At 44.9% G+C, this 12,500-nt stretch overlaps 1 protein-coding gene across 8 annotated transcripts in view; it reads left to right on the forward strand.

Moving 5' to 3' along the window:
- Positions 1–12,500, forward strand: part of ntng2b (netrin g2b) — a 71,420-nt gene that overhangs the window by 15,529 nt on the left and 43,391 nt on the right. For all 8 annotated transcript variants that reach the window (XM_081703992.1, XM_081703995.1, XM_081703998.1 and 5 more), the window contains one exon: positions 1–431. This exon is cut by the window's left edge and continues 192 nt beyond it. In XM_081703992.1, coding sequence (XP_081560118.1) covers positions 1–431 — 431 coding nt within the window. The remainder of the gene's footprint in view (positions 432–12,500) is intronic.

The raw sequence follows: 12,500 nt of genomic DNA on the forward strand, positions 1-12,500 counted from the left end.
GACCTGCAGGTGGTCTTCGAGTACGGCCGGCCCACCGCCATGGCGCTGGACAAGTCGCTGGACCACGGGCGCACGTGGCATCCGTACCAGTTCTACGCCGACGACTGCGCGGAGGCGTTCGGCATGTCGCCGCGCCGCGCCGCCGACCTGGTGCCGGGCAACGCAACCCGTGTCATCTGCACGGAGGAGTACTCGCGCTGGGTGGGCGCCAAAGGCGACAAGGTGGTGCGCTTCGAGGCGCGCAAGCGCCTCGCCCTCTTCGGCGAAGGCCTGTACGCGCGTCTGGAGAACACCAAGGGCCTGAGGGACTTCTTCACCTTCACCAACCTGAGGCTCCGCCTCCTGCGGCCCGCCCTGGGGGGCACGTACGTGCAGAGGGACAACCTGCTCAAGTACTTCTATGCCATCTCCAACATCGAGGTGCCCGCCAGGTAAGAACGGCCCACACCTGCCTGGCCCGGGACGGTCAGCCCGTTAGGAGAAACTAGCCAGCACGCTCGTGACTTGCTGAAGCCAAAATGCAATCATACAAAATGACTCTAATAACAGTCTGAGAAGATGACTAATAACAGAGTCTGATAACTTGATTAATAACAGAGTCTGATAAGATGACTCTAATAACAATCTGATAAGATGACTGTAATAACAGAGTCTGATAAGATGACTAATAACAGTCTGAGAAGATGACTCATAACAGTCTGATGACTCTAATAACAGTGATAAGATGACTAATAACAGTCTGATAACTTGATTAATAACAGAGTCTGATAAGACGACTCTAACAGTCTGATTAGATGACTAACAACAGAGTCTGATAAGATGACTCTAATAACAGTGATAAGATGACTAATAACAGAGTCTGATAAGATGACTAATAACAGTCTGATTAGATGACTAAAAAGAGTGATAAGATGACTAATAACACAGTCTGATAAGATTACTATAATAACAGAGTTTGATAAGATGAGCTACTCAAATCCTTGCAAAACTAGGCAAACTGACAAGCAAGCAAAAAATACATAAATATAAATACATAAAGTATAAATACATATAATACAAGTATAAATCCATAAATAAACACCCAAGACTAGAGGACAGAAATGGTGAAGCGGTATGGCAATGGCAGAGAAGGGCGTAGCTTGGGGGCAGAGGTAGGTGACACCAGGAAATCCTGGAGTGGAAGCTTCTGTTTGGGACAGTTAACACCACAAAACACAACACCGGCAGAATTCAGGTCTTTGACGTCACGTTGTGTTCAGAGTCTTTAGCGTTGTGTCGGTTACTCCTTCAGAGGATGTAAAGCCTCATCCGAAGTTTAGAAATGGCAAAATGACAAGAGATTGGGATTATCACACTAAAAACATTTCTCAAAAGTCCCCTTTCCGGAGTTCTGCTGAGAGAAGTGTTAGGCACGTGGAGCAGTGGCTATGTGAAGGAGGTTATTGTGAAAGCTGTCTATCTCTGGGTGTTAATGTGTAGCACGGATCATGCTGTAATACACATACACACACAGTTATTAGGTTGCTAGAGGCCATGGCAGACCACGTACGCTATATTTATAAACAGTATTTTTCTTGCTGAGACTGTAACTTGCTTTGATGAATGTTACTAACATTATGTGCTGATCCCTGTGTCTGTCTCTGTCCCTGTCTGTCTGTCTCTCATACACACACACACACACACATACACACACACACACACACACACACACACACACACACACACACACACACACACACACACACACACACACACTTCCCTTCAGTTTTACTAAGCAAGCTATCACAAGAGATTCTCACCCTAAATTTAAATAAAACAAATCCCAGCATGTTTGGACACACACACATACATACACACACACACACACACACACACCACACACCACACACCACACACACACACACACACACACACACACACACATTTTCACATGGTTCTGAACCACCACAGTGGTGGGACAGTGGGTTGTCTGCTATTAGAAGGCTGACCTACCCCACATGTGCACACAGACACACACACACAGAATCTGGATAGTTTATCAGGTTCAGGTTCAGCAAATGGACTGACATCCAATCATCTCTAATAAAGTTACTGATAGTCACATCTAATTGTTTAACATGGAAAACTCATCAGGAGCCTAATTGAAATTCCAGGATCCCTTTCATGTCCTGAGATTCCAAACTAGGAATCACAAGTGAGAGCGAAACATGAACAGGGCTGTACGTTTGGCATTTGGACTGCTTGACATTAGGCGGAGGCAGGATGCATGTGATTGGTTTTGATGTATCATAACAGAGATGACGGTGTGATGTATTATCATAACAGAGACGACAGTGTGATGTATTATAACCAGAGATGAAGCTGTGTTGTATTATAACAGAGATGAAGCTGTGATGTATTATAATAGAGATGAAGCTGTGATGTATTATAACAGATGAAGGTGTGATGTATTATAACAGATGAAGGTGTGATTTATTATAACAGAGATGAAGGTGTGATTTATTATAACAGAGATGACAGTGTAATGTATTATAACAGATGAAGGTGTCATTTATTATAACAGATGACAGTGTGATGTATTATAACAGATGAAGGTGTGATGTATTATAACAGATGAAGGTGTGATTTATAACAGAGATGACAGTGTGATGTATTATAACAGATGAAGGTGTGATTTATTATAACAGAGATGAAGGTGTGATTTATTATAACAGAGATGACAGTGTGATGTGTTATAACAGATGAAGGTGTGATTTATTATCATAACAGAGATGACAGTGTGATGTATTATAACCAGAAATGAAGCTGTGATATATTATAACCAGAGATGAAGCTTTGATGTATTATAACAGAGATGAAGGTGTGATGTATTATAACAGAGATGACGGTGTGACGTATTAACAGAGATGATGGCGTGATGTATTATAACAGATGACGGTGTGATGTTGCGGTGTTATGTGAGTAGTGTTACTCTATGTTGTACAGTAGACTTTGTCCTCAAAAGATACATTCACAGAGTTTCTATTTAAAGACTTGATTCATCTTGTTTTTCAAATCTTTTTCATAGACATGCACACACTGAAATCCCATCTATGCATGAATGAGTTATACCAGGCTGGTAGGCAAGAGGTTTGGTATGGGTTGCACAGAGCCGACAGCTCAGTATTGATCTTAGAGGGTGTGTGTGTGTGTGTGTTTTTCCAGGGGCTCTTAACTCTTCCCTGTAAAGCTGCAACAGTGGTGCTCAGAGATCGAGTACAATGAGCTTGGTGAGGGGTAGTTCTGATCTGTGGGGTAGTTCTGAGCCGCAGGGTAATTTGGAGCTGAGGGGTATTTCTGAGTGCTAACTGCATCATAGTTTGATTCCTAAAGAGCCCCCATACTGTCATTCTGCACCCTGGACAAGAGCATGCACCAAACGCTAACAGTATAAATGTAGTTCTGAGCTGGGGGAGTTAATTCTGAGCTGGGAGGGTAATTCTGAGGTGTGGGGTATTTCTGAACTGTGTGTAAGTCACTCTAGATAAGAGCATCTGCCAAACGCTAACAATGTAAATGTTTTGAGCTGTGGGGGTTATTCATAGGTGTGGGGGTAATCCTGATCTGTGGGGTTAATTATGAACTGGGGTTCTGTGGTAATTCTGAGCTGTGGTGGTAATTCCAAAATGGGGTTTGGGGTAATTCTGAGCTGGAGAGTAATCCTGATCCGGAGGTCATTTTGAGCTGTGGGGGTAAACCTGAGCTAGGGTTTGGGGGTAATCCTGAGCTGTGGGGGTAAACCTAAATTGGGGTTTGGGGTAATCCTGAGCTGTAGGGGTAAATCTGAGCTGCGGTTTGGGGTAATCCTGAGCTGTGGGGGTAAACCTAAGATGGGGTTTGGGGTAATCCTGAGCTGTGGGGGTAAATCTGAGCTGGGGTTGGGGTAATCCTGAGCTGTGGGGGTAAATCTGAGCTGGGGTTGGGGTAATCCTGAGCTGTGGGGGTAAATCTGAGCTGGGGTTTGGGGTAATCCTGAGCTGTGGGGGTAAACCTGAGCTGGGGTTTGGGGTAATCCTGAGCTGTGGGGGTAAACCTGAGCTGGGGTTTGGGGTAATCCTGAGCTGTGGGGGTAACTTTGATATCCCGGGTCTTTCCAGGGCTCCACCTGACTACATCATGAGAGGAAATTTGTGCAGGATAAATCCAGATTCTAGGGATCGCCGTGGTAATCCGAATCTGATGTAAGAGGTGGAATACGCTGATACGCTGCCAGCAATGTGATACTCTGCTGGGAATGTCACCAATCATGCGAGTGTGTGTGTGTGTGTGTGTGTGTGTGTGTGTGTGAGAGAGAGAGAGAGAGAGAGAGAGAGAGAGAGAACTGTTGAGGAAGAGTGAGAACATTAGAGGAAATGAAACAGATAGAAGCTGTATATAGACAATGTGTGTGTGTGTGTGTGTGTGTGTGTGAGAGAGAGAGAGATGGGAGAGAGAACTGTTGAGGAAGAGTGAGAACATTAGAGGAAATGAAACAGATAGAAGCTGTATATAGACAAAGTGTGTGTGTGTGTGTGTGTGCGTGTGTGTGTGTGTGTGTGTGAATGTGCGTGTGTGTGTGTGTGCGTGTGTGTATGTGCGTGTGTGTGTGTGTGTATGTGCGTGCGTGTGTGTTAATCACTTGTGAGAAGAAGTGGCACTACAGAAGAAACAGGACATGTTGAATTAGACGGGTCTGTCTGCCTTGCCCAGGCCTATCTGTCTCTCTCTCTCTCTCTCTCTCTCTCTCTCTCTCTCTCTCTCTCTCTCTTTCATCCTTTTCTCTTACTAACTCTCTCATGTCTCTCTCTTTCTCTCCCTCGCTCTCTCGTTCTCTGAAGTGAATATGTACAGTGAGAAAGATGGGAACAGAGCAAAGCAAAACAGGCAAGGTCTGAAAAACAATCATATTCAGTTGGAGCACGATTGAAGCACAATTCCAGACTTAGGAATTTATTTAAAATCACTATGGGATGGTAAGGAGGCGGACGCATGTGCGGAGAAGAGTCAGAGTTGTTAGAACGGTCCAGGGTCATTGAGCCAATACGGAGAAACCAAAGTAACGAAGGCAAACGGGGGAAGCAGGCTATAGCAGAGACTAGGAAATAACACACGGAGCTTAGGAAACACAAACGTGCTAACAAAGCACCAAGACAGGGTTTAAATACATGAACCCAATACTAGAAAGGAGGAACAGGTGTGCAAAACACTACGGAATGGAACCAAAACAAAACAAGATGGGGAAACCATGGAAGCAAGGCGGGACCAACCATGTGACACGGAATGCTTGCCTCCCGCGAGGCACGTGGTTTGGCCCGCCACGTGCAGTGGGAGGATCTGTGTTTGTGGCCACGCCTGCACACACCTGCACCTCGTCTTGTCTAAATGGATATAAACCCGTGTCAAAGTGTGCAGTGTGTTGGTCATTGTTGAAGTAGCGTGTTGTTTGTGTGGTGGTGTTTAAAGATCGCGTTCGTAACTGCTTAGCACAGCTTTCCCATTCATTAGTCTAATTCGTGTTAATGTTAATGTCAGTAATTGTTAGTCATCGTCGGTGTTCATGTAGTCTGCATTACTGTTCACATTGTTTGTGTTATGTGTGACTGCCCCGTTGCCACTGGTGTTTTATGTTATTAAATATCTCACACGTCAGGAGAGTCTGTGCGTCCTGCTCCACGCCCTTCGGCATTCGGGCCACACATTACACCGTGACACACTTATTCATTCACTCATTTAGCTTATTCCAGTTTAGTTTCTTAAATCACTTCAAAAGATTCCTACATGACTCCGAAAATCGATTCCTGAATTTAAGTGTCAAATTAAATGTATAGTTTAGCTATATTTTGAATACTTAAGTATTTATGTTTTATGTGTCTTAGAAATGCTTCTTTTTAAGTGTTTTTTGTTGCACTTTTTTTTAGACATTCTAACAAATTAGTTCCCCAGAAGAACAGAGAGGAAATGATGGAGTGTGTAATGAACAGGACGTCTGGGCGTGTATAACAGGACGTCTAGGGGTTTAACAGGACGCATGGGCGTTTATATATAACAGGACATCTGGGGTTTATAACAGGATGTCTGGGGGTTTATATATAACAGGAAGTCTGGGGGTTTATATATAACAGGACGTCTGGGGTTTATATATAACAGGACATCTGGGGGTTTGTGTATAACAGGACGTCTGGGGTTTATAACAGGACGTCTGGGGGTTTGTGTATAACAGGACATCTGGAGTTTATAACAGGACATCTGTGGTTTATATATAACAGGACATCTGGGGTTTTATATAAAACAGGACGTCTGGGGTTTATAACAGGACGTCTTGGGGTTTGTGTATAACAGGACATCTGGGGTTTATAACAGGACATCTGGGGGTTAATATATAACAGGAAACCATTACCGAAACTAGAAAACACACACCGTTTGGAACCAGTAATGTGTGGGGGAACTATGGAGATAGGAAACAGGGCGATACCATTATGAAGAGACCAATTCAAATAAGACTGTTAGAGAGAGACTGTTACAGCTACCACATCATTAGACTGACACTCCTAGTAAGGGAGCATTCCCGACACAACTATTGTAAGCGAACTAGTGTAAGCGATCCGTATGACGGAGAGAGACCGTCAGAGAGAGATCATCCTATAGCAAAAGCCTGTAAGAGACAGCCAGACAAGCCTGAAAAAACATCACCAGATCTGGAGAGACAAGAGACAGGGGTGTAGGCCTCTAGAGACTGAAAGAGAAGGAGAGAGTTAGAGAAAGAGAGAGAGACAGCGAGAGAGAGATGTCAGCAGAGGTAGGGAGGTTTATGCTCTGCTGGGGACAGCTGATTTAATCATCAGTGTTTATTCCTCCTACACTGCTCACAAAGGCAACGTCAGCAGGATTTCATCTCTTTCTCAGTGCCGCGGTCTCTTTTCTCGTGCTTGGTCTCTCTTCGAGGGGAGGCCTGCATCCAGCACTCATACAACAGGGGAAAAGCCAGAGACTTCCTGTACAGCTACTCAGACACATACACACTCACTCTGTGTCTCTCTGTGGTTCACTCTTTCTCTGTGTCTCTCTGTGTGTCTCTCTCTGTGTCTCTCTCTGTCTGTGTGTCTGTGTCTCTCTGTCTGTGTCTCTGTCTCTCTCTGTGTCTCTCTGCGTGTCTCTCTGCGTGTCTCTCTGCGTGTCTCTCTGTGTCTCTCTCTGTCTGTGTGTCTGTGTCTCTCTGTCTGTGTCTCTGTCTCTGTGTGTCTCTCTCTGTGTCTCTCTGCATGTCTCTCTGCGTGTCTCTCTGCATGTCTCTCTGTGTCTCTCTCTGTCTGTGTGTCTGTGTCTCTCTGTCTGTGTCTCTGTCTCTGTGTGTCTCTCTCTGTGTCTCTCTGCGTGTCTCTCTGCGTGTCTCTGCATGTCTCTCTGTGTCTCTCTCTGTCTGTGTGTCTGTGTCTCTCTGTCTGTGTCTCTGTCTCTGTGTGTCTCTCTCTGTGTCTCTCTGTGTGTCTCTCTGCGTGTCTCTCTGCATGTCTCTCTGTGTCTCTCTCTGTCTGTGTGTCTGTGTCTCTCTGTCTGTGTCTCTGTCTCTGTGTGTCTCTCTCTGTGTCTCTCTGCGTGTCTCTCTGCATGTCTCTCTGTGTCTCTCTCTGTCTGTGTGTCTGTGTCTCTCTGTCTGTGTCTCTGTCTCTGTGTGTCTCTCTCTGTGTCTCTCTGTGTGTCTCTCTGTGTCTCTCTCACTAGCCACTTCCTCTCCCTTTTTCTTTCTCAAATTCAAATTGACATGAATTGTAATTATCTACTGTTGCAAATGTGATAAACAGATCAAAACAAAAAGAAAATAAATCATAAATATAAATAAATAACATGTATGTAATCAAGCTTAATATATGCACTTACTGTAGCCTCTCTGACACTCAAACACACACACTAAACACGTATGACAGACACACATACAATTAAATAAATAAACGGTATATATCCCTGGGATAAGTTTAACATATGGTCTGATTTCTCTAGTGTGTCAGCTATAAAATATTGTCCTGTTTAGCTTCTCCTAAACATTATCTTCCTTCCTTGTCGTATCCTCTTGAAGAATACGATAAGTGTGTGTTTTTACCACGTGGTTTCCAGGTCTGCTGAGCTGCACGTCCGTGTTTCTCTGGATTTCCGGAGTTGTTGATAACAAACCTTTTCTGTCTCCAGGTTATAGACACTAAGTCATGTACGTGGTTAATGTGTGTCTTTCTTTGGGACTTCTAACTGTAATTAGATAATCTGCAAACATGTATTCTCCGTTCAACAGTATAGAAACATTCTAAACTGTTAATGGAAGGTAGCGCGTCGAGCCAGTGATTGCCGCATTCGTTTTGCTGGGTTTGGTTTACTGTATTAAGTTGTGGTTTTGAGAGGGTGTAGGAGATGGTGTTGTGGAGGTGATACTCTGCTTTGAAGAGTCTTAGCGAGTGTGTTTGTGGATGCAGGCAGCTATTCAGATGTGCTGTGTGGTGACAGAAGTCTGCGTCAGCCTGGGGTGAGTCAGAATGGAGTTTCAAAGCTTTTTTTCCTCTCTGTAGCTTGTGTAGTCTCTCTCTCTCTCTCTCTCTCCCTCTCTACATGCATAAGATTCTTGGAGGACTACAGAATCTTAGAGGACAGAGAGAGAGAGAGAGAGCGAGAGAGCGAGAGAGCGAGAGAGCGAGAGAGAGAGAGAGAGAGAGAGAGAGAGATAGATAGATAGATAGATAGATAGATAGATAGATAGATAGATAGATAGATAGAAAGAAAGAAGGCCCACTTGGACAGTTGCCTGTCCTCTGTCCAGCAGAATGGCTGAACAGAGTCCTGTTGGTCAGCTGGAGTCCACTGGTAGCAGCCTTCCATAGATCTGTCTTATTGTAGCCTGTCACTGGTTCGCATACATGCCAAAGCAAAGACATCATATTTCATCGCTTTAACAGGTCACCTCGTACCTCGGGTCAGCTCGCACCTGGTTGCTAAGCGCTCGTCAGATAGAATGTTTGCAACGGTGTGAAAACACCTAAAACTAAGTTCAGTTCTCAGTGGTCAACACACCTTTCTGATTAGAAGACAAGGGACAGATGCCTTCTGTACACATACTGCAAGGGGGTGTGAAGATCAGGGAGGAAAATATTTATATTACAGATTTTGTGTTGTGGTGTGTTATCCCAGTCCCTCATTTATCCTCGTTTTGGCCGTGTGATGTCTTGTTTTTTTTTTTTTGGGGGGGGGGGTTTGCTAAAGTGGCCATGTTAGAAAGAGAGAGAGAGAGAGAGAGAGAGAGAGAGAGAGAGAGAGATATCATGGGAAGAGCAGTGTGTTCTTGGTAAGGAAGATTAGTCCATTAGCATGGCAGTGTGTGAGCAGGGCCAGCGTGAGGCTCTGAACTTCTCCACCAGCGTGTTGTTCTCACACGACTAACTGACTTTCACGTGTGAGAGGAAACATCACCTCTTGAGCAGGAAAACGCCACACACGTAACCATGGTTGCTGCAGTCATTTTGTGTTTGTCAGAGGATTTTGTTGGTTTGTTTAATAAAGAAACATTAAGGGTGGTTGTATCTGACACAAAAGAACAACCCAAAGCCCAAAACGGGAATATAAAATCCAAAATCTCATCCAGCAGTGCAGAAGAGTACAGGTCCTAGCTAGACACTCGACCCAACAAAAATACTATTACTGCGATTTTGGGGGTTTTACTGTTTATTATTGCGATTGTTGCCTCGTAACGTATTAAAACAACAACATGAAACCAACAGAATACAAGACTGACGTGGCAGTTTTGAACTGGCCTGCATTATTTTGACATCATTTTATATATGCTGGATAGTGCGAAAACCCATGATTCAACTGGAATGTCTGTGATTGGTCAGCATAGCCACAGAACGCTGGACTGGGATGTCTGTGATTGGTCAGCATAGCCACAGAACACTGGACTGGGATGTCTGTGATTGGTCAGGATAGCCACAGAACGCTGGACTGGAATGTCTGCAATTGGTCAGCATAGCCACAGAACACTGGACTGGGATGTCTGTGATTGGTCAACATAGCCACAGAACACTGGACTGGGATGTCTGTGATTGGTCAGCATAGCCACAGCACAATGGACTGGGATGTCTGTGATTGGTCACGATAGCCACAGAACACTGGACTGGAATGTCTGTGATTGGTCAGGATAGCCACAGAACACTGGACTGGGATGTCTGTGATTGGTCAGCATAGCCACAGAACACTGAACTGGGATGTCTGTGATTGGTCAGCATAGCCACAGTACACTGGACTGGGATGTCTGTGATTGGTCAGCATAGCCACAGCACACTGGACTGGGATGTCTGTGATTGGTCACGATAGCCACAGAACACTGGACTGGAATGTCTGTGATTGGTCAGGATAGCCACAGCACACTGGACTGGGATGTCTGTGATTGGTCAACATAGCCACAGAACACTGAACTGGGATGTCTGTGATTGGTCAGGATGCTCACAGCACACAGTTAAAAACTCATTTGCATAGTTTGTGCTAAAAATATTGCAAAGACAAGTACTGCAACAATTATTCGCTGATGTATTGTGTAGCCCTGTCTGGGTTTGGTGTTTCTTAACGAAATTAAACCAGGTTGAAGAGAAAACAAGAGATGAGAAGAAAGGATAAAACGGAGGGAGAGAGAGAATCCATATGTGAGAGAGAGAGAGAGAGAGATTTATTCTCTCCCTAAAGTCAGGATGGGCACTCTTCAGCCGTTGCAGTTATGTAATATAACTTCACCACTCAATTCAACACACACATGCATGCGCACACAAACACACACACCTAAAGAAAAAACTCATAGTTACCACACACTCTAGGGGGCTTTAGGAAGAAAGTGTCCTCTCACTGCCAATCTCTCTCTCTCTCTCTCTCTCTCTCTCTCTCCCCCTCCCCCTCCCTCTCTCTCTCTCTCTCTCTCTCTCTCTCTCTCCCTCTCTCTCTTCTTCCCTCTCTCTCTCTCTCCCTCTCTCCCTCTCTCCCTCTCTCTCTCTCTCTCTCCCTCTCTCTCTGCCTCCCTCTCTCTCTTCTTCCCTCTCTCTCTCTCTCTCTCTCTCTCCCTCCCTCTCTCCCTCTCTCCCTCTCTCTCTCTCTCTCTCTCTCTCTCTCTTCTCTCTCTCTCTCTCTCTCCCACACTCTTGTCATTCATCATTATTTCATACTTCTGCCAGCCTGGTTTTTCCTTCTCTTTAATCTTTGTGTTTCATTCTGTCTGTGTCCTTTCGGCTGTTCCCTTCTACAACCTCCTGCATGTGTAGGTTTATCCATTTCCATCCAGCAGCGACGCCCCCGTTTAAGACCAACGGAAGCTTTTGGTGACCAGTTTGGTCAGTAAGGTGTGGGCCGGTGTGAGGGCACGGTGTGAAGCTCAGCTCAGCCTGGGGTGACTGATGAGGCTGCAGCAGGGTGTCCGCAAAGGTCGCTGGATCACATGACACGGTGGAAGAGGAACGCCAGTCACGCCCCATTTCCTTCCTTCTGCTTCTCTCTCTCTTCCTCTGTCTTTCCCCGTCTCACACGGACATACACTAGTGTGTGTGTGTGTGTGTGTGTGTGTGTGTGTGCATATTATATGTGTGTGTGTGTGTGTGTGTGTGTGTGCGTATTATATGTGTGTGTGTGTGTGTGTGTGTGCGTATTATATGTGTGTGTGTGTGTGTGTGTGTGTGTGCGTATTATATGTGTGTGTGTGTGTGTGTGTGTGTGTGTGTGTGTGCATATTATATGTGTGTGTGTGTGTGTGTGTGTGTGTGTGTGCGTATTATATGTGTGTGTGTATTATATGTGTGTGTGTGTGTGTGTGTGTGTGTGTGTGTGTGCATATTATATGTGTGTGTGTGTGTGTGTGTGTGTGTGTGCATATTATATGTGTGTGTGTGTGTGTGTGTGTGTGTGTATGTATTATATATGTGTGTGTGTATTATATATGTGTGTGTGGGTATGTGAGTGTGTGGGTGTGAGTGACTGTGTGAGTGTGGGTGTATTATATGTGTGTGTGTATTATATATATGTGTGAGTGTGTGTGTGTGTATATATATGTGTGTGTGTGTATATATATGTCTGTGTGTATTATATATGTATGTGTGTGTATTATATATGTATGTGTGTGTGTGTGTGTGTGTGTGTGTGTGTGTGTATTATATGTGGGTGTGGGTGTGTGAGTGTGTGGGTGTGTGTGTGTGAGTGGGTGTGGGTATGTAACTGTGTGTGAGTGTGTGTGGGTGTGTGTGGGTGTGAGTGTGTGTGGGTGTGGGTGTGTGTGGTAAAATCGCTGGCACCCTTGTGGAAACCTTGGTCAAATGTGTCTTCAACAAAAGGAAATCGATATCCAGCTCCAGCTGAAGCTACTCTGAATCAAGAGCACAAGCACAGTCATGTCCAATTAAAGAGCACAAGTTTCATAACCCCCCCTGCCCTGCTTTCTAGCTTTCAATCTCTCTCTGTCTCTCTCTCTCTCTCTC

Source organism: Electrophorus electricus, chromosome 21, assembly GCF_041902795.1.
Source record: "Electrophorus electricus isolate QZ-2024a chromosome 21, ASM4190279v1, whole genome shotgun sequence".
Lineage (NCBI taxonomy): Eukaryota > Metazoa > Chordata > Actinopteri > Gymnotiformes > Gymnotidae > Electrophorus > Electrophorus electricus.